At 49.1% G+C, this 21,872-nt stretch overlaps 1 protein-coding gene across 4 annotated transcripts in view; it reads right to left on the minus strand.

The window, feature by feature from the left end:
* The window catches only part of TJAP1 (tight junction associated protein 1), a 40,321-nt gene continuing 18,449 nt past the window's right edge, over positions 1 to 21,872 (minus strand). For all 4 annotated transcript variants that reach the window (XM_059841295.1, XM_059841297.1, XM_059841298.1 and 1 more), the window contains 9 exons: positions 17,207 to 17,301; positions 15,059 to 15,112; positions 12,837 to 12,995; positions 9,762 to 9,790; positions 8,937 to 9,098; positions 8,255 to 8,321; positions 6,434 to 6,541; positions 5,661 to 5,744; positions 1 to 3,985 (listed from right to left, as the gene is read on the minus strand). In XM_059841295.1, the coding sequence (XP_059697278.1) occupies positions 2,669 to 3,985; positions 5,661 to 5,744; positions 6,434 to 6,541; positions 8,255 to 8,321; positions 8,937 to 9,098; positions 9,762 to 9,790; positions 12,837 to 12,962 (1,893 nt within the window). In that variant the 5' untranslated portion in view covers positions 12,963 to 12,995; positions 15,059 to 15,112; positions 17,207 to 17,301 and the 3' untranslated portion in view covers positions 1 to 2,668. The remainder of the gene's footprint in view (positions 3,986 to 5,660; positions 5,745 to 6,433; positions 6,542 to 8,254; positions 8,322 to 8,936; positions 9,099 to 9,761; positions 9,791 to 12,836; positions 12,996 to 15,058; positions 15,113 to 17,206; positions 17,302 to 21,872) is intronic.

A 21,872-nucleotide genomic window follows, 5' to 3' on the forward strand; every position in this document is an offset into this window, starting at 1 on the left:
TACTTTTAAAATAGTTTATTTCTGGTCTTAAAATATACATCAGTTTGAAAATCTCAGAAAAAAACACATTAGTTACAGATTAACAGTCTGGAGTTGGGACACTGGAACTCAGATGGGCTCAAGGCCCCAGAGCCAATACTGCTGGAGGTGGGCAGGAGTGCAGAAGACACAATGCCCACAAGTCAGGAGAGGGTTCTGCCACTGCTTGAGGCCACTAGTCCCCCTCAACCTCTGCCAGCATCCTAATACTGCAAAGCACAAGTGTCTGGTGAGGTGGTGGGCATACCTTTGCCACCCCTCCACTGTTTTGCTTTTCAGTCTATCTTGACCAAAAGCAGAGCAAAGCCAGCTCTGTTCAGCATCATCAGCACCAGCTACCTCAGCAAAAGAGTTCTGTCCACTGGCCAGCATGCCAGGATTCAGGGGAGATGGAGCTGAGCCCTGGTGGGCAATGCCTCCCCCACTGCAGGCCACCAGCAGCCTCAGAGCCAGAGCAGCTCACTCAGTGAGCAGCCAACCCCAGGTGACGTCTGTGAGGCAGGATCTGGCAGCTGCTGCAGATGCAAACCCTCAGCAGTGCTGCAGAAGAACAAAAGAAATGCAGCAGTGGAGTGGCTGATGGCAGCAAATACAAGGACAACCCCCCACCCCTCCACAACTGGGACAGGGAGATAAACACTCTGCAGGCTCAGAGGAGGCTCCCACTCTCAGCCTGTCTGCGCAGCGAAACACTGCAGTGAAATACTGAGTCCCACCTCCCCACCAGAGGGTGGCATCCAACTCTACAACTGTTCCAGGTGGGAAACAAGGTCAGTGTGTAGGCAGCAGCTCTGCCCAGGGTACATAAAACAACCTACACAGCTTGCCAGAGAGGCCTGCAGCTCCCCTTCACTGGCCCTGGAGCCTCTAGGCTCAAGCTGAAGCCCTGGCTGGCCCCAGCTACAAGCTGCAAGCCCTTTACAGAGACAGGGGTTTGGGGAGGGGAGCAGGCCCCCCAGACAGCTCTTGGCTGCAAATCTCGATGCAAGCGTATGAACAGATGCTCCCTCCTGGAGAGAAGGATGCTCTCCTCCAGCCCAATGAAGAGCCTGCATGGTGTAGGGTGAGAGGACAACACAAACTCAACTCAAAAACAAGACAGCAGGCTGAGGGCAGGGTTTGAATGGGCTATGGTGAAGGGACTGGGCTGTTCTCTGCCCTGCACTCCCATGGAAGCCAAGAAACACCAGACAGACAAGGGCACAGGACAGAATTAAAACAGGAGGCCTGGGCTTTGTAAGCCCTCAAAAAAATACCTACATCTACAGACCTCTCCCCTTCCCTCCCCCCCCAACAAGACACTGAGCACACAAGACTGAGAAGAAAAGTCACACAATATCACACTACGCTAGGAAAAACACACAGAGAGCCCTACCCAGGAAGGGAGGCCCCAGAGAGGCACCAGAGCCTGGAGCCCCTCAGAGAAGGGGACGTGCAAGGAGACCCTGGTGAAGGGCTGCTGCCGAGCCATGAGGTAGTGCATCTGCAGGGAGCAGCTCCTCAGCACGCTGCCCTCGCATCCCTGCTGGCCCTGCACCAAGCCCTTCCCAGAAAAGCCCGGTAGCATCCTTCACTACTTGCCTGCCTGGGGCAAAACCTTGTTCTTAAATCTGGAGGGGTTTCTGCAGGCTGGAGGCCAGGATCAGAGCCAAGTACAGCTCTGATAGCTGAGACTCCTCAACACACCCTCAGTGCAGGCATCAGACCGGCTGCCAACGGCTGTGTCTGTTTACATGGGGTGGGGGAAAGAAAAAACAATACACCCCAAAACCAAAGGCTTGGAAAGAAGAAAGAAGCCCACCCAAGAGCAAAGCATCAGCACCGTTCAAACAAAACAACAGCACAGAGAACAGGGGAAGAGGTGTGAGGGAGGAGACACACAAATACAAACCCCAGAGCCCAGCAGGCACTGCCTCCCCAAACCACCTCAGCAAGCAGCACCCATGTCCCACACCACAGCACCAGCCCCTGTGCATTGCTTCAGTGGGGACCAGGCGCTGAGCCCAACCATGGAGACACGTGACAGCGACCTGCAGAGGCAGATTCTGAAGATTCACCCAGTGGGGGGCTGGGGAAAACAAAACCCAGGAGGAAAATGAGACACCAGCATCCCAGCTCATCCCCACGGCACACAGCCATCTGCTGGGAGAGCCCTTGTGCCCCACTCACAGCCTCTGGGGCTCCCAGGGAATCAGACACCACCACACAGGCACTCTGCCCTGTTGGCACAAGTTAAAAGAGAGCAGAGCAGTTGCGGGGAAACAAGAGAGCACCCAGGGCCTCAGGTACCTGAGTGGGAAGGGGGATGAGAGCAAAAAGAGGCACAGGCACCAGGACAAGAGGTACCAAGAACTAGCTCTGGTACAGGCACCAGTGTGAGGCTGTGAAGAGAGCTGTGAGTGTGTCAGGGCAGTGGGTGTGCTTCTGCACACTGTGTGTGCTTGTACTGAGGGTCTGAGGTACCAAGGAAGGGAGATCCCAGCTCTTCCAGGTAGCAAAAGAAGAGAATAAATATAAAACCTCAGAGCAGATTTCCCCAGGAGGAGGCTACTAAGGGAGGCTTCTCCCTCAGGTGGACTGATGGGGGCATCCCACAGCTCTGTTAAACATGGCTGCTTCTTGCTCTGCCTCAGCTGAGAAGGTTGCCCTGTTCCTGGGCTTGTGTCAGACTGTCTTTGCGATGTAAATGGTGCACCCCCATCCTCTTGGGGCTGCGGTGCGGCCGACTGAAAGGAGGCTTGACCCTGCCTTCTCCGCTTTCCTCTTGGACGCCTCCTTGGCTGCTCTCCTTGTTTCCCTGGAGCAGCATTTCTCTCTCCTCAGCTGGGCTTTCAGGCAAGCCAAGGTCTACATAGTCCTTGTGCTTCTCGGGTGAGGGGCTTTCAGGCTCAGCAGTGCCTCCACCGCTTTCAAGCAACAGCTTCTGGGCTTCATCCTGGGAGAAATCTGTACCATAGTCTGAGGAGAAATGGCTCCTGCGGGCTCTGGACTCGGTGCTGTCTGTGTCCACGCTTGAGTCTCGGCTCACGGTCCAGCTGCAGCTCTGTGCAGACTCCTCACCATCTGAGTAAGCTGAGGCTGCTCTACCCAGCTCCTGCATGGAGCGGCTGAACCTCTTCTGGAGCTCGGGGGCTGTATCACGGCCGAAAGCCGTGCGGTTCATCAGCACTCGCTCTGAGGTGGGGGGTGCCTTATCCACAAACATACGCTGCCAGTTAGCCAGCAGGTCCTCCTCAGAGCTGGCAGAGCTGGCAAAGGCGCTCGGGATTTGGGGAGGGCTGCTGAATGGGCTGCTCTGGGAAGAGCCGTGAGCCCTGGCTGCTTTGGGGGACTGCTGACAGGAACAGCTGGAGGCTGAACGGTGCCCTTCTGAAGCAGGGCTGCTGGGGAGTGTCCGGTGCCTGTCGCAGCTCTCATCTTCGCTCTGTACCAGGCTGAGGGAGATGGCCTGGCGCGTAGCATACGTACAGTTGGGCAGGGGGCTGTTCTTTGGGATCCTTACCTTGTCCTCAGAGAACTCAATCACTTTGCGCCCTGGGTACATAGGATGGGGAGGTGAGGGAGTAGGGTATGGGCTTAGCTTCTCAAAGGCAGGCACCTCCTCAGGCACACTTTCCACACTACTCTGTGGCTTGCAGCCACCATTCTGCTGTTTCCCCACATCGCCTCCCTCCTTCCCCATCTGCCCTGCACTGTTGCAGGCATCAGGAAGGGCTCCGCTCATGTCCACATGCACAAAGACATCCTCAGCCATGGGACAGCTGCCACTGCTAGACTTGGCTGAATTCAGAACCAGAGATTCTGGTTTCTCCAAGACTCTGGCGATGACTGAGGTGGGCACAACATCAGATGGAGCCAAGGTGTGGGCTGCCTCTTGGCCAGGGCCTGCAGACTCCTGCGCACTGTGCAAATGCTTATTCACCATGTCCTGCAGTTCATAGGGAAGCTGGGAGAAGGGAAAGGACATTAGAAGGGGGCTGCCATGCATGTAATTTAGTTTCATATAATCTACCTTTTCTAACCAACCTACATGTGTATTTTGTAGTCATTATCTTGACCCTAACATTATCTTGACCCTACCTTGCCTTCAGAAGGGTATCTTTTTTCAAAGCAAACCTGTCCCATGAGTGACTAACAAGGCTCTCTAGCTGTCACAGCAGTTATGCTTCTAGGCCATGGTTCACAGGCCCCATGTGGCAAAGCAAACAGGTAAAGACTGCACATGGGCTCAGTCTCACATGCCTGTGAGCACAGAGAAAAGGCCCAGCCAACACATGCTAGGAAGGGGTCTATTGATCTGTGGAAAATCAGCTGGTGGTTGCACTGAAGTGACTGTACAGCCCCCACTGCTGAGATCCACAGTGCTCCCTGAATGCATAATTGCAGCCATGCTGCCTTGGCAGCCTGCCCGCAGACCAGGATCGATGTCTTCCTGCGTTCCTACCAACTCCAACACGTAACCCTGCTTCCTCACTCTCTCCATTTCAGAGAGACAAACATAGGGCTTATTACCAAAGTTGTTGGACTGGGGTCTCATCAGGGGGTAAGCACTACCCCTCATCCTGCAAATGGGCACTACTGCTCTCCCCACTACCCTGCCAAGCTGCCCTCACCTGGGTCACCACAGGCAAGTGAAGCATGGAGAGCAGAGGCCTCCAAGCCACTCAGTGGCACAGCGAGGTCTGTCCCATCACAGCCAGAAGGAAACTGCATCCACATCTGGGCATGTGTAACAACAGCTGGCTGTGAGGCAGGCTGTGTGCACAGCTGCTCAGCACCAAACCCCCTCCAGTGGGAGCCATGCGCAACACAGCGCTTTGGGGGGCAGAATTCAAAAGCTCCAGAGAGGGGGGGACAGCTGGGAGAGAGGTCAAGGTTATCCCAGCAGTAACTGATACACTGACCTCAAGAGTGCTAATTTGAGACACAATGGGGGAGGGTGACATAGTGGTCACCTGCTAAGTTAAAAGACAAGCATGTAGTTTTGCTGAGAGGAACAAAAGAAGGGACAGAGACTAGAGATATGGCAAAGAGAGAGCTGGGCTAAGGGCCTGGATGATACTTTGAAGCTAAGAATTGATGCTACTAATGTGAAAGGAGATGAGAGCAAGATGAGCTGAGCTGCCCGCACCCTCATCCCTCCCCACAAGGGGCAGTGAGTTGGCACCAGCTTTTCCTGCTCAGAAGGCCTAGAAAACCCTGTATGCTGCCTTACACATTTCTCCTCAGAGTAATAAGTGTCATCGGGTCAGACTACTGCTCTTATGAGGCAGTATGGCCTTTCCATGTGGCCAGGAGAGGAAGGAAAAAGGATGCAGCAGAGGAAGAGAGAAGTCTGTCCTCCTGACAGCTACCAACACGCACCCAGCAGACTATCAAGTTCAAGGTTATTGTGCTTTTTATAACAGCTCCTGGCTGAACTGTGAAATGAAGCTCCCATGAAAGAAGAGCTGGCAGAAGCTCTGTGCTGCCTTCTCAGTGGGAGTGGGAACAGGAACCTCCCCCCACCTCTGAGACTGAAGGATGAGAGGCCAGCAGCCCTGTGGAGAAAGCTGGAGAAAGCAAAATGCAGTCAAAGCCCATGAGCTCTTCTTCCCCACCTCAGCAGGATTACTACTCACATCAGCAAATTTGTGGTTCCTGAAGTGAGACTTGTTACACTTGAGCAGCTGTACTGCAAGGTTACAGTCCTGTCGATAGCGTTCCTGCAAGAGAGGACACAGGTGTGCAACACTGTCAGACTCGCCCAAACTCTTACCCAAAAAGGCACCAACTGACCAGATACTGTTTGAACAGAAGCCAGAAGAGGCATCTGATGAATCGTTCAGGAGGGCACTGCCATTCCCTCCTCCCCATACTTTTATGTATTTTCTTACAACTCAGCCAAGGTGGCCCTTTCAACTCCAGTTCTCGTTCCCAGCATATTCTCTGTCAGTGTATCAAGCCCCTCTCCCTCTGGGGATTTTAACCATCCCCAAAAATCCCACCTTTTCTCTCCCATCCCACGGCTCAACTATATCTAATGATGCAGACAGATTGGAAGGAGTTGAGAGCAGTTAAACAAGCACTGGATCCAGGAACTTCTCTATTAATGGTGTAGAAAAGGCATCAGCTCCCTCCCAGCTCTGGAGTGAATGATCGCTCTTTAGGTACAGCCCAGACTCAAGTCAAACCCTAAGCTTAAAAGAGCAAATACATTAAACGTGAAGATCTGTTCTTCCCTGTTCAGTCCCTCAGACTCTCTTCTGTTTGTCTGTCCCTGCTATCCTGTACAGCTCCTACACTTCCATACACACTACAGTCATTCACGTGCTCCTTTACACTAATGACTTTGAACAAAAGGAAAAGCCCACACCTCACACACTTTCACAGCCATTTGCAGCATGACACTTACATTGAGTTCCTCCAGCTTATTGATGGTGGTTTTGGCATCAAGCAATTTATTAGTGAGCTCTACAATCTCCCAGTCCAGCGTCTTGCGGTCCATTTCTGCCTTTTTAATCTGGGATGCAAGAATACCAGGTTGAAAACTTCCTAGCACAAAACCTGGCTTTACCACCCACCTCAGCCCAAGCATAGCACAATGACATGTTCAGCTGGGATACAAAAAACTTCCAGACAGACAGACAAGGGAGACAACTCTCTTCAAAGGAAGGTGATTCCAAAAGCCAAATGGGACCAGCTGCTCTGCTAGCTACAGAGACAATAGGTTGAATCTGAATCTCCTTAATGCAGTATCTCTTCTTGCAGCACCAGCATGTTTCCTCTCTATCCCTGGTTCCCATGGTGCCTCACAAAAAGCTAGTGGTTTTGAGTGATCAATCCCAATCTGCCACTGAAAGCAGACCTCTGAGATTGTGATACCTAACCCTCCTTCCTGGGGAAACCGAAACAAGAATACTGTCTGAAAAGATCCAACAGTCAATACTGAATGGACAGAAGGGGGGAGGCACCATTTCGCAAGAGTTTAAGCCTTGCTCTAGTAAGTAAAAGGACCTGTCCCTTCATTTAAGTTCAGCTAATGTCCTCCATAAAGCAGGGAACCTTGCCTCTTCAGACTTCCTAACAGTTCAGATACAGAGCTACCAGAGATTCAGATGTAACAGCAAAGAGGGACCACAGCTCAGAATAACCAAGCTGTCGCTGTGTCAAGAAGTTCTTCCAAACTGCCCAAGGGTGTTGTGAGGCTGTGACCAGCAGGGCCAGCTGTGCATCACAGGTACAGCACAGCAACAGGCAAGCGGACAGGGGTGCCAGTGCTTCACCAGTATGCAGTCTCTTCAGGCACCAGCACAACAAATAATTGGTAGTGAATATTAACCCAAGAAATTCAAGTTCTGGAACCAAAGAAATCTCATCCTGGGCTACTCAGAGGCAATCAGCACCTCAGCTATTTGACTTGCCTGCTCACAGCTCAGAAGGGGAAGGAGAGGGAGCAAACAAGGCTCACAGCCATTCACACCTTATGCAGTGCTGCAGCTTACGGGCACCACTTCCCAACATGTCATGCTCCAGCTGGCTCAGAGTCAAACACTCTAAGATGGAGCCCTGCAAGTTAGGACCTGCTGCATCTGTGGGCAGCTGCTGGATACCAGGTGAGCCCTTGGCTGGACGAGGGCTGGGGCCCCTCCATCTGAGATGGGGTATGTGGGATTGACAATGAGACCAACAGGCTGAGACACGTTAAGAGGAAAAAGGAAAAACACACAAACGAAAAGACGCAACTGCAAAAATCCAGCTTTGGCTGAGAGAGGCCTGAGAGGTGAGTGCGCCCAGAGTGTGCCAGCGGCAGCGTGGGGAGGAGAAAGAGAAAGAGAGGGGGAGGGAGAGAAAAGAAACAGCCATGAGTGTTATGAATGCACACAACACACACACACGCACATTGGCTCTGCTCTGACTGCCCCCATCCTCCCAGGATGACCACCCCTGACACATCCCTGGCACTTTGAGAGGGACTGAAGCAACATGACGGAATACCATGCAATTATGTTGTGAGGAACCAAAGCTTTCGTGCATGACCAAGTACAGGCTCAGTAAATCAAGAAAACCACTCATGACACCAGCCAGAATGGGGAGTAGATGATCATGGCCAGAATCTCACCCCTCACCCACTGCCACATCTGCTGGGTAAAGACAGGGCCCCTTCCCCCATCTGCTCCTAACACACACTGGTCTCTTCCACCTCATTGCTCTAGTGACTTAACAGGGCACTCACCAGGGCATGCAGCTTCTCCTCCAGGTCTTGGTTGGTTCTCTGGGAAGCAGTGTAGCTGTTCTGCAACCTATAGAAACAAGTTTGTATGCTTGGGAATGGATTTCAGGCACCTACTTAAGTTGGCTTCATAGGTGCCAAGAAAACCACCAACTCCAGAACTCAGAAAGACTGCTACTAAGACAACCAGGCATACTAAGTATGCCTCACCTCTGACACATGATGGCTTTCAGACCCCAAGTTACTGGAGGCAAGATGAGGCTGCCAGGGTGAAAGGATCCTGCAGGAGGGGATGTAGATGACTTTGGAGGACACCTCTGAGCTATGTCACATCTAAGCTCATGACCAGTGACAAGCACTGATTTTTAACTGAGGTACTTTTGAGGTAAAGCAATGATGTATTTTCTTGCAGCCATCAGTGGCTTTTTTTGCACGCATGCTTCATACAACAGATGAAGAATTCCCTGTCATCAGCCTTTCATGCTGGCAGCATTCCTACACTGTACCTGGGAAGAAATAATGGCTGCAGAGCCTTTATCTCCCCTAGAGTCTGGAGGTGCACCTTTTCAAGGATGCAGCACACCTTTGATTTGCACAACAGGGCACAACCTGCTCACGCCAGCTGAGGGAGTCTTTGGTGCGAGGGATCTTTCTAACTCTACCCCTCTCATTTTCTTTGTCATACCTACGGAATTTGTCCTTGAACTTCTCCAGCTCCTCACGGTTCTGGCCCAGTTCCATCTCCAGGTAGTCCTGACCTGACTCCAGTTCCCTCTCCATTGCCTCCATTTTGTTAGTCACGTATGTCAGCCGTCGACGAAGCTCCTCATTCTCATGCTGCAGTAGCCTGGGGCAAGAACCAGGAGCAAAGTACCACTGAGTGCACAGGAAGTATTCCACACCAGCACCCCCATCCCGCTCCCCTGCACCAGGGCCCAAGAGCCCTCACAGGGGCCCCAGGAAGTCAGGAACTGAACGCTCAGGAGACTCCAATGCATGATGCAAGAGGTACATCTCTGTCAGGACAGACAAACACTTGGAGCAGGGGCAAAGAAGTACATGCCAGCTGGCCAGCCACAGCACCCAGCTCCCTCTCGGGTTACAGTGCTTGCATAAAGACAGATGAGCTGCAGCTCCAGTGTCCCTCACTGACGAATGAAAAGCAATCAATAATTTATCCCAGTCCAGGTTGGATGAATAGAAGGGAAAAATCCTCTCTCCATCTCTGTTAAAGACTTCATTTACTTTCTTTCACACCCACCAACTCCTCTGCCTGCACCTGCACTGGGGATCCGTGTTCCCTCCTCCTCCAGCAGGAGGGACATGCAAGGCACAGGTTGGCAAGGCACAGACCAAAGCTCTGCCCACATGGCCCCAGGAAGATTGAAGATCTGAGAGGAGCCTGCAGAGCCAGTCAGCTTCACTGCGCAGGTGGCACAAGCAGGATGTGAGGAATCAGCACCCACACAGTTAAAGTATGACAGGCATAAAGAGGGAGCAGGACACTTACTTCATCCTTTCTGCATCCGTCAAGGGTTCCTGCACAGGGAAGAAAACAGCTGTGAGATTCTTTTACAAGAGGAGTCAGTCTCTCACACTGTCCTAAAAGGCAGTCTTGGTTGCTAGACCCTAGCTGTGACTCTTCCTCCCCTGCTCTGACAGTTCATACTAGGCAAGCTTGGAACTACAAGGATTTGTACACACTGCTCAGCTGTCTGATACCAAAACACACTGTGTGTTCTGGTTCAGGGTAGAAGACTAGAAACCACCACACAAGCTAGGTAACTTTACTCTCCCATGGTGCAATCTCAGCATCTCTTTGGTAACATCACCACCTTAGCAGGTCTTTCAGCTTCCTCCACATCCACAAGAGCTGTTCCTGGGCAGCAGGAATCTCACAGGCCAGCATACAAAGGATTCACTAGTCACCACAGCAATCACTTGTGGGGCCCTGAAGCCCCAAAAAAATCACAAATGAGAATCATTTGGGAGCTGAAAAATGTGGCTACCAATTATATGACCCAGATTGTGCTGCAAAAAAAGGTTTCTTTCTGCAGACCTGAAACCAGCCACTGTAACTATACTAGGATAGCAGAAGAAACACTAAAGGTCAGGAAAGCCTGTAAAAGAAAATGTTATGGGCAAGATCCCCAGAGATAGCTGGAGCAGGGCCTGCAGAACAAGGAGACAGAGAGCAGTGACAAGAGAACACAGCTCAGCTATTCTGAACTCTGTGCTAACCCATGAGATGGCTGCTGCCTGCCAGGATAGCTGGGAGATATTTAATTCGCAGTAGAAACAACTTTTTTTTGTGAAAGCCAAGACTCTGACTACTCTAACAAAGTCCAAGCTGCCCATGGATTATTTTTGGTGCTTGATGCCAGGAGCACTTCACAAACCCAAGTGCAGCCACACTTCAGATAGTCTATTAAGTGTCACAGTCAGCTCTGGGCTGAAATACCATGTCAGACAGCCAAGCTGCTAACAATTCCATAAATTACACCATCCCAGTTCTGGCCCTAAGAAATCATGGGGCTGCTTTCTTCATTAATTCACACTCTAAAGGAATGGTCTTTAACACCTGCATACACCCTCCTGTTCCTAAGGGCAAAGCATCAATCCATTATTTTCTTACCTCCTGACTCCACATGGCAATCAGTTAATTCACACAGAATTATCTAGCAACTGCCTCCCCTGCCCCCAAAAATACACAAACAGCAGATGATAGTGACCAAGCAAAGGGGATAATGTGATTCTTATTAATACAAGGTAATGGCATTGCCTCAAAGCAGGCTAGAGAAAAGAGGAGAATGCTTAAAGGACCTAAAACAGCCATCATACAAAGATCAAGTACCCTGAGGCAGCCAGGCACAGGGCACACACAAAGCACTAGGAACATCCCAGCACCTCCTGACAATGGAGCTGCCTGCCCCCTGCACACACCTAGCACTCAGCAGCCTGAAGGACCTTCAACCAGCAAACACCTGGGAAGTTTGCAGTGGGGAGAAATCACCAGTTTCCACCTTCCTTAACTCCTGGGGCCAAAGGGAAGCTAGCTACTCCCAGGAAGACATACCCAACCTCAAGCACAGCCATGAGTGGCACCCACAAGAGAGCAACCTCTGGTGATTAAGCACCCACAACATGAGGTCTGGGGGCCTGTTCTCAGTCTCTGCCCTGGCATTACAGACTAGATGAGATCCAGGTAGGGGTTTGGCCTTTGTGAGAGCCCTGCCTGCAAGTCGGTGACCCTGGCACCTACCTTGTTTAGTGCCAGGTTGAAGGAAGGGGAGGATCTAGATGGGGTAGGCCCCTCCTCCCGACTCCAGCATGTGGGAGTGGAGCAGGATCCTTTCTCTGGGTAGTTCGGCTCCACTGTACGCTTCTGCCCAAGCTTAGCACACTGGTGCGGCTGTAATAGCTGTGAACAGGGACTGCTTTCATCCCTTCTGCCCTCTGCACTGCTTTTCCATGAAGACAGTGAATGCTGCTGCCCAGAGGATGTCCCTGCCAGCCCCAGGTCTGCCAGCTGCTGCATCTCATACTGACATAGATCTACTACCCTTTTCTCCAAGGAAAGGAGTTTTCCCTTACTGTCCTTCCTCCCAAGGACAGGTTTCTTTCTTAGTCTGGAAGCTCTTTCAGCTTCCTCAGCATACTTTCTCTGGCCCGAAGCCATTCCCAGCCCCTCACTTTTCTTTTCTGCTTTTCTTCTGCTTGGGCAGGGGGATCGTTCAGTTGCATGCTTGGTTTTGACCCCTTTTAGGCGACCTTCCCCTTGGCCTTCTGGCACGGAGCCTCTGGGGAAAAGGGGAGAGTTCTGGTCTTGTTCTGCTCCCCTGGTCTCTCCCAGTGAGCATAAGCGGTTGGGACTCAGCACCCGCTGGGTAATCTCATCCAGGAATTTGGAGAACTGCAGTTTTTCCTCTGTGATCTTCTCCCTGCGCTTGACAGAGTCAGCAGCCCTGCTGCTGCTTTGCTCCAGGGAGCGCTTCTCCCTAGGGCTGAGGCAGAGCTGAGGATCACTGTATTTGCGTGAGCCACGACCATGGCAAAGTGTCTCTACTGAGCGGGATTTGCATAAGCTCTCAGGGCATGAGCCAGTCATGTTGGTCTGCTTCAGGATCCCTTTGAGAGGCAGGTGTGTAGAGGAGACACGAAACTTCCTCGGTGTCAGGACTTCAGGAGGCTCTTTAAATATAAGTGAGCGTTCCAGGCTTCTGCTCTTGAAAGAGCAAGTGGGATGGTGTCTTTCATCTCCAGACACCAGAACTGTCTCCATGCTACGGCTCACAAATTTGCTGCGGTGCCCACGACTGCGGTTCGGGCACCGCTTCCCACTTCGCTGCCCCATCTTCCCACCACGCTGAAGCGCTGGAGAGACAGTCTGGCTCTTGACGTTCAACTCTGCTCTGCACCCTGCCACTTCCTTCTCACTGCTGGACTCCAGGGACCACGATGAGGAGAAGTTCAGGTTGCAAACCTCAAACCCCTCTGCCTGCTCGAGCTGGCCTGCCTCGGTGTAACTAAACCCTATTTGCTGGTGCAATGGTGTTAAGCCCTTTGTCACCCGGCAAGTTGTTACCTGACTCTGCTCAGCCAAGATCACTCCATCCTGGTCGTCACGAATGATGGGCACCTCATGTCGGATTTCGCGGTGCTGCGGGGGCGCCTTGCGGTAAGGCTTCTTTGACGGGGCTGTGCTCGACATCCTCCCACCTGCGTGGCTCCGAAAGCGGGTTACCTACCAACAGCAGAAAGTGCACACAAGAGAGAGTCACGGCTGCTCCATCCAACCCTAGAAGTGACCCAGCAGGAATCTGGCTCCCCTGGAGTCCCAGAGCAGGTCCCCATGCAGAGTGCTAATAGAGCAGGTAAAGGATGTAGCCACAAGCCTTGAGCAGCAGCTGCAGGAGAAGGAGCAAAGGAAGAGGCAGCTGTGTCCTTCTCCCAGCTAGTGAGAGCAGAGGGCTGGCACATCCTCTCCCCCCTCTACACACGCTCTCTCACGTAGCTGTGTGTCCAGATTATATATAGCAAATGAGAACAGACCTCACAGCAGCATATTGATTAGGCTCTTTAGGAAAGGCCTTTTTCAATATGGAAACTGCAAGCCTTACAGGCAGCACTGACAGCTGGAGCCGGAGTTATTGATCATGTCCTGTCACTGCCAGCAGGGACTATGTGGGAGGAGACTTTAGCCATTAAAGAGCCCAGAAATTTTGGCTTACACTGGGACCAGTGCAGCAGACCACAGGAGATTTGCTAGAAGGAGAACTGATTACTCCGGCAGAAAAGACAAAGACAATCCCCAAGTCACAGGTGGCATCAAATTAGGGAAGAACGGTTTTGACCCCTTGGAACTTAAGGCCAGATTTTGCAACACAGAATCACAGAATGGTTTGGATTGGAAGGGACCCTAAAGATCATCTCATTCCAACCCCCATGCCATGGACAGGGCCACCTTCCACTAGACCAGGTTGCTCAGAGCCCCATCCAGTCTGGCCTCAAACCTCCAGGGATGAGGAGTTCACAGCCTCTCCAGGCAACCTGTTACAGTGCCTCACCACCCCTAGAGGGAATAAGTGCACAATATGTAGACATGCAGCTGTACCACTAGTGGAAAGATTAGTTCCTTCACCCTAGCTCTGTTGGGATTCTTCCTGCTGCAGAAACAGTACAAGAGCAAAAAATAGGGTAGAAGAAAAGCAGCTGTCTTGTATACAAGGAAGAAATAACTTTCTTTCCATCTTCTAGGTCTGCAGTTGAGGGCAGGAAGACTTCCCCACAAGCAGCCAAAATGTCAACCACTCTGCTGTACACAAGACAAGAAATCTCAGAGCTATCAAGCAGGCGCTGCAGAGCCCAATACCAGACTTTTCTCAGTGACAACATATGCATCATTCATAATTGTCCTATATTTGGAGTAAGTGCCCAATTCTCATTCCCCTTGCAAGACCCTTACACTCAGTAAGCCTAGCATCTCTGCAATCCTCAGCACCTGACCTGCAGCCCTTCATGCAGCTCTTCAAAGAGCAGAACTTGTGTCCACTCAGATCATGCTCTCTCCCCACTTCCATAAGCAGGGCCACCCAACTCCCTTTTACATACCTACAGCTGATGGCTACCAAGGGGCCCGTGACCCAGCAGACTTCATTTGCTTTGTGTGTTGGACAGTGGAGTTTTACATGGTAAGAGTCTAACAGAGCCTTGAGAATTCTCTCCAATTCTTATCTAGCTGCCTCTTTTGACACCCAGACTGAGTCCCCTGAGAGGAAGGCAAGTGGGAGGTGTCTGCACCAAGCACAGAGCAGTCCCAAGCCATAACAGGCTTTACACTTCACAAGTACATTTGCAAACCATCCTTCACTCTGCTATAAACATGAGCTCACAAGAGTTTCTCACACCTTTCCACAAACACAGCTTCCTAGGACTAACCTGTAAATCTCTCCCACCAGAATGCTGGGAACTTCCCCTTCCCAGTCATTCCCTCAAAGGCCCTTCTACTAAAAAGACTCAAGTAGATGCAGAGATCTCTAACATCTTAGAAAAATTACATCCATAATACTGAATGCACATTTCACTGTATCCCTAAGCAAAACAGATAGGTCTGATTTGCTGGGAAGACATTTCTCTTTTTGAAAAAGAAAAGCCAGAAGAAGGTTTGTAAATGGCCCGCTATCAAACAGGTGGTCTAGGGGACTCTTCTCTCAATTTCTGCCAGGTTAAGGACAGGAGATGTGCATGAAGATATGCCCAGCTGAAATCACAATCATTTCTCTAGTTCATAAGGACATGAGCACTTACCAGCCTGGACTCAAATTCAAAGCTTCATGAAGCCAGGACACTCACTCAGATGACCTGAAGAAGAGAAACAAATAGCTTAGCATCCACCAAAACAGCCAGCTTGAAATGTCACCCCACAAATATGTAAGGCATAGGGAATATTTATAGTCAAGGACAACTGGGATGGCCACCTCATTCCAGGGACCTGCCTCAGCCCACATCAAATCTTCTGAAAGTAAAGAAAATGAACTTACAAATACCTGGCCACATGGCCCAGCAAGAGCCAGAAAGGCACATGGCAAGGAAATGTTCAAGGCACTCAGGCAACTGGAATCATATGAACTCAAAATTCATGAAGCAATGGCTTCAAAGCAACATTGGTTCCAGAAAGGACTAAACAAACCTCCCAACTCATCTTCTCGGCCACTGCAGAGGGATGCTAACTGTGAAGCCTTTGGTACAGAAGTTTGGTGACGCTAACAATTATCTCACACATCCTTTTTAGTCAGTGTTTTTCACCCACAAATGAGCTGGCAATTATCAGGCTTTTGTTTGAGCCAAAACATTTTTGCCTACAGCTGTGATAACCCACACCTCCACAAGGGAGAGGAAGGCAAGCTACTCTCTGATTGCCATCAAGCAGCATATCATACTCTACCTTGCTGTTAACAGGCTTCTGTAAAATATCCAGCCAACCATGGACACAAAACAGGTTCAGAAACAACATTCCTCTCTGGTCAAAGCCTGGGGTATTTAACTGGTTTTGTCTGGGATAGAGTTAATTTTCTTCCTAGTAGCTAGTAAATGCTGTACTTTGGATTTCAGATGAGAATAATGTTGATAACACACTGATGTTTTAGATGTTGCTAAGCAGTGTTTACATTAAGGCAAAGTTTCTTCAGCTTCTCACCCTATCAGTGAGTAGGCTGAGGGGCACAAGAAGCTGAGAGGTGACATGGCCAGGACAGCTGACCCCCACTGTCCTAAGGGACGTCCCATAGCATATGGTATCATGGTCAGGATACAAACTAGGGGGAAAGGTGGCCACAGGCCACCATTCAGGAATTGGCTGGGCATTGGTCAGCAGGTGGTGAGCAATTGCACTGTGCATCCCTTGTTTTGTATATTCTACTTATTTCATTATGATCCCTTCCTTTTCTGTCCCATTTAACTGTCAGTATCTCAGCCAACAAAATTTTACTTCTTTCCAAAAATCCCTCCCCATCCCACGGAGGGGTAAGAAGTGAGCCAACAGCTGTGTGATCCTGAGTTGCCAGTGGAAATCAAACCACAACAGGTACCCATCACTACAAGAAGACAATTGGGTTAATCTGGGTTAGTCAGCTCTAAGAGAGTAGCTTTGTAGCCATCACTCTGCCACTGGCATGAGAGTAAAGCCTTCAGTAAAGCCTTCCTTTCCCTGAAACACTATTGCTGCTGTGTTACTTTTTCCATGTCAGTGGCATGAAGCCCTGGGAGGTGGGACAGGAGGCAGGGTGTGGAGCAGCTATACACACGCAGGGAGAGTCAGACTGAAGGTGAAAGGAACAAGCAGGCAACCAGGACCATGCAAAATCAAGTTCTGCCAAAACAAATTGAAGAGCTGTCCCAGTGCTGGCCCTGCCCCAACAAGCTGTCTGGCTACTTTCCTTGCTACAATGCTGGAGTCGGGTCTCAACTAGCACACGGAAAAACAGCTTCACAACAGTGGAACTGCTCTGTGGGGCACACTGTAAAGTATGACAGGAGAAAGAAAGGGAGAACGTGCACCTCCAGGAAGGATCAGACCAGCATAGTTTGAATCTGCTTTCCATCAACTCCCAGCAGAAGCTGGTTCAGCATCATTGCACAACCACCAGCCACATGGCAGACAGACAGAGGTTTCCAGGAACAGCTGCACCCATGGGTCCACATATGTTTTCACTGCAGCTGTGCTCAGAACGAACATGCCAGAGGCCTCTCTGTCTCTCAGCACACTGTTCCTCAGGCTCAAACAGAACTCTCCTGCTTCCTACCCTAGAGGCAGCAACTATGCTACGTGCCATCTTATCCCCACTTACCTGGAAAAGATACCAGGATTTGAAATCTACCCCCATGATCTGAGAATTTCCATAGACAGTTAAAAACTCACAGGGCTGCCAGGCAACTTTCCCTCAAACAAGGACTTACAGATCCAAAGTGACGACGTGTCCAAACATTTCTGGTCGTTTGTCTCCGAATCAGCTTTCTCCTGTCAGTATACAGCAGCATCTGGCCAACAGCTCCTGAAACATGAGAAAGGAAACTTGGTGTCAGTCACCTATCAGCACAAAACATGGAAACAGCCAGGCATGCTCAGAGCAACTCATAGCCAGGTGGCAGGGCAGAAGTCAACAGCAAACTGCTGTACCATCAGACTGCTATCTAATGCTAGGTGAAATGCCTTCACTGTAAAAGCTCCATGTCTTCACTGTATCCCAGTAAGCACAGGTCTTTTAGCCATCTCTCCACCGAGCAGGATGCCTGTGCAGACCAGTAACTGACCTCGGAAAGGCAGCTGTTTTTTCTACATAGCTCCGGGGGTCCCTGCTTCCCCACCTGCATTCCTGTCCACCATCAAGAATCCAGTTGCTGTCATTCTGCTCCAACCACTCTTCCACACCAACCTAATTTTGTTTTGCAGACATCCCTGCAGTGAACAGCACAGCAAAGGCCTCCACATCTACAACACCTGAGCATCTCTTGCTACCACAGAATGAGAATCCCAAGGTAGTTCAATTCACCACACCTCTGTTCAGAGAGGAGCAGATACTCTGCAGAAGAGATGGACCCTGTGCTCCAAAGCAGAAATGGATATAGGTACTATCCAGAAATAGAAGAAGGCACTAAGTCTGCTCATCACACTATTCACAAGCCTCTCTCTGAAGGAGCTTGCTGTCAAGTCCACATTAAGACTATCCTGTAGAAGCTCAGTTTTAGCCTGGAGCTACAGCAGGAGGCAGCTCGTCAGCTATTTTAATTAGCACTGTAATACAAGAGGAAACTTAAACTCCTAGTTGTTTTTTTTATTCATCCTTTCCACCTCTCATCAATAATGCTCCTTAACATTTACAGTCCTCTTTCTACCAGTCTATCAGCTGCAGTAGGTCCAATTCTTTTGTCTTCTAGCTATTACCCACTGTTGCTCCAGTAGGATTTCTAAGGTCACTGACAATAACAGCTTCACTGGATTGGCTTACTAAGGGCCACGAGGCTCACACTGACAAAACTCACACAAACTCTTTCTTCACAGGGACACCATGTCCTGGTTACACTTGGGACAGAGTCACTTTTCTTTCTGGTAGCTGGTACAGTGATGTGGTTGGGATTTGGTATGAGAATGATGTTGGTAACACACTGATGATTTAGCTGTTCCTATGCAGTGCTTACTCTAACTCGAGGAATTTTCAGTTTCTTGTGCCAGTGACAAGGTGCATGAGAAGCTGGGAGTAAGATAGTCAGGACACCTGACCAAGCTCAGAGGGAGCACAGTCAGGACAGCTGACTCAAACCAAGCAAAGGAATATTCCATACCTAATGGCATCATGCTCAGTACATAAACTGAGGGGAGTTGCTGGGAAGGGCCAACTGCTGCTTAGGAAGAGGCAGGGCATTGGTCAGCAGGTGGTGACCAATTGCATTGCAGCAGGTGGTGACCAATTGCATCCCTTGTTTTTCTTGGTTTTTTTTCCTCTTCCCCTTTCTCCATTACAATAGCTATTATATTTAACTTTATTTTGAATTATTAAACAGCTCTAATACCAAAACACAAGTTTTACTTTTTTCCAGTTCTCCTCCCTATTCCCCTGGGAGCAGAGGGGAGAGTGACCAAGTACCTGCATGGTACTTGGTTGCCTGTTGGGATTAACCACAACACAGTGACAGAGTGCAGCTGCACAGGCAGCACACAAGCTTGACTCTAGCTGAGAGTCTCTCTCACCAGAGAGCATCCCTCAGTGTAAAATCCACTTGCAGGGTAGCTCTGTTCTCTGTGTGATCTGAGAAAGGCAAAACCTTTACTACACACCACAAACAGATGTCATCTCACACGGAATTGCTTAAGACAGTTCTGTGGGCCCTGTACAGAACAAACAGCCACTTGGCATGCATACAAAACCACACCACCACCCATGAGCATTGCTTTGTCTCCAGTAACAAGAAAGAGGTCCCTAGCAGAGAAAGGAAGATTCAAACAGGAATGCTTTGGACAAAAAGGGAAAAAACAAGAGAAATAAAAAAGGCAACATTTGTAGGCACCTAGTGTCTTCCTCATATTTGGCAAGTCCCTTGAGGCCCGAGATAGCCTAAGATTGGTTCTAAGATGCACACAACTTCTGCCTGCTTGTAGTTGCAGCAGCTGAACACTCCCTGCAAAGAGGCAGAGGACTTGCAGGCTTTTCTTCATCATCACCTTTTATTGTGTTGCCTTTTCAGACCTTATAAAACAGCCTTCTTACCAGCGCTGAGGGTCAGCAGTGTCCCTTCCTCAAGAGAAATACAGTGATTATGATGCAGATACAGTTTCTTTTTTGAGGTACTGTATCACCTTTCCAGCTTTTCCTCTTAACAGCAGCGTTTCTTTAGTGCTGCTTTTTATTCAAAAAGATAAACTTGTATTAATGAAAAATTAATAATGATTGTGTTATTCCATAACACAATCACAGTCACATTTGTTTCTAATGCAACACTACAGAGAGATTTTTTTTTGTGGCTATCAGAATCAGCACACTCCAAAAAATTGCAGGTACAACACCCACAAGTAACAAAACCAAATGTCCTGTGACATATATCTGATCACCACAGTTAACCTGGGATATTGCTCTCTGTGGGCCAACCTATGTTCTGCATGCATATCCAATACAGGATATTGGCACATCCTGCTTTAGGAGGTATCAATATTTCCTGACTCGCTTCATGAAAACCAAACACAAAGAGAATTTTGTCTAGTTGCCTTCTTGTGCTTATGGATAGAGGAAACCTTGGATTTCAGAAGTCTCAAGCCAAACTACCTGAGAAGCTGCTGCAGAAAGCCTGACCAAGACAACTAACCAGGGAGATGGACAATGCAATAACTGCACCAAGGGATGTCTGTGCAGGACAGGAAAACAAGCTGTGTGAAATTAGAAACAGCACCTGTAGACTGCTGGTGCCAAGCACAATAGAAAAGGACTGCAAGGTTATTAAAGGGCCCTTTAACATTTAATGAGAGAGATCTTTTCATTCAGAGAATGCATCTCAAAAGAATGCTCAGATCCATTCTACTGCTGCCTGTGTTGAAGCTCATTTTAAAATAAAAGGATGACAGCTCCAAGTGGAGACTCACATCTCAGTCTGCCTGTATGTTGATGCTCAGGATTCAGAGCTGAGTAATAGCATTATAGTGACTCTTGGATTAAAATAGAATTTCAGGAGGATTATTGCTCATTCCTGCTTTTCCATACCAATTAACCTTGACTGTTAGGCAGAAACCTCTGTTCTCTGCATGGGAACAATTCCAAGAACTATCAAGAAAAAGGGATCAGGCTAGCTGTTGGACAACAGTCCATGTAACAAGCCCTACTTAACACCTGACACATTTCCAAAGAAAATGAAATCCCTGGACTCCAGTCATACATAGTTCCTGTTGAATGGAAATACCACAGGACATATCATGTATCAGTCACATCCACTGCACCATGCAGAATTCTATTAAAAATTATCAGAATCACACTTTTCTTACAGTCCTGCTCTCTCCTTCCACAATACAAAGATTTCAGTTCCCATAATTCAGTTGCACTCCACACCCTTAAATGTGTATTTTATTATCTATTCTCTGCTGTGTTAAGAGTAGCTTAGCTTCCCTAATTCTTTTATAGAAGCCAGGACTGGTCAACATTGACCAAGAAATGCTAGCATCACTAACATGTAACTGGAATAGAATGCAACAGCTGATTAACATCTGAACAGGAACAGGACAGGAAGCAAAGGACCAGAATTCAATCCCCAGAAGGAATGTTAATGGAGAATAAAAATACCCAGGGGAGATTTTGACCAGGAAATGAGCACCAGCTTTTTAATACATATAAATACCACCATTAATGGCTACACCTGAAATTGCACAAGAACCAGCTCAGCAAAAGGTCATTTACCAAGCTACCTTTAGCACAGACAGCTACATCAAGGGCTAATGACAGCTTCTCATTCAGAACTGCTGACACACCAGAAGTGTGTTTAGTTTGTTCAGTGATCCTTTCAACTCTCACAAGGTAGTTTAGGCTACAAACATTCAGAGTCTCTTCATCTTAGCACCCTGGGTTTCATGTCCTTCCTCACTCTGTCTTCTTACCTGTTCTTTTAAGATCTCCCATGAGAAGACTTATGGAGTACATTGCTCAGAAATTTAAAGAAATACCAGAACATTAGATAAAAACTCACAGAGATTAGGAGAACTCTCAAAAATTTCTGGAAGTGTCTGGACCCAGCTAGAAAAAGCAAATCTTGATACTCTAACAACATGTATCTAGATAAAGCTGATACTTCACATGAGGGAAATTTGGGAGTCATGGCCTTAAACTTTCTCTAACACGAGCAAGGGAATGGCTACCACAAGCAAACATTTGAAGAGAAATGGAAGAGGGAGATTTCTGTAGAAAATCATCATGCAGGAATTCCTTTCCCAGACCTCTGTCATATCCTGTGCTGTGTAGGAGGGGAAGAAGAGGGGGGGAAAATCATACATTACCTTCCCAGAGCATAAAATCAAAAGGCATTTAATTAAGACAAGGCAGAAGCAGCTTAAATTTTTCAACTACTGAAAGGCAGATTCTCAGCCCCTGTA

This window comes from Haemorhous mexicanus, chromosome 3 (assembly GCF_027477595.1).
Source record: "Haemorhous mexicanus isolate bHaeMex1 chromosome 3, bHaeMex1.pri, whole genome shotgun sequence".
NCBI lineage: Eukaryota > Metazoa > Chordata > Aves > Passeriformes > Fringillidae > Haemorhous > Haemorhous mexicanus.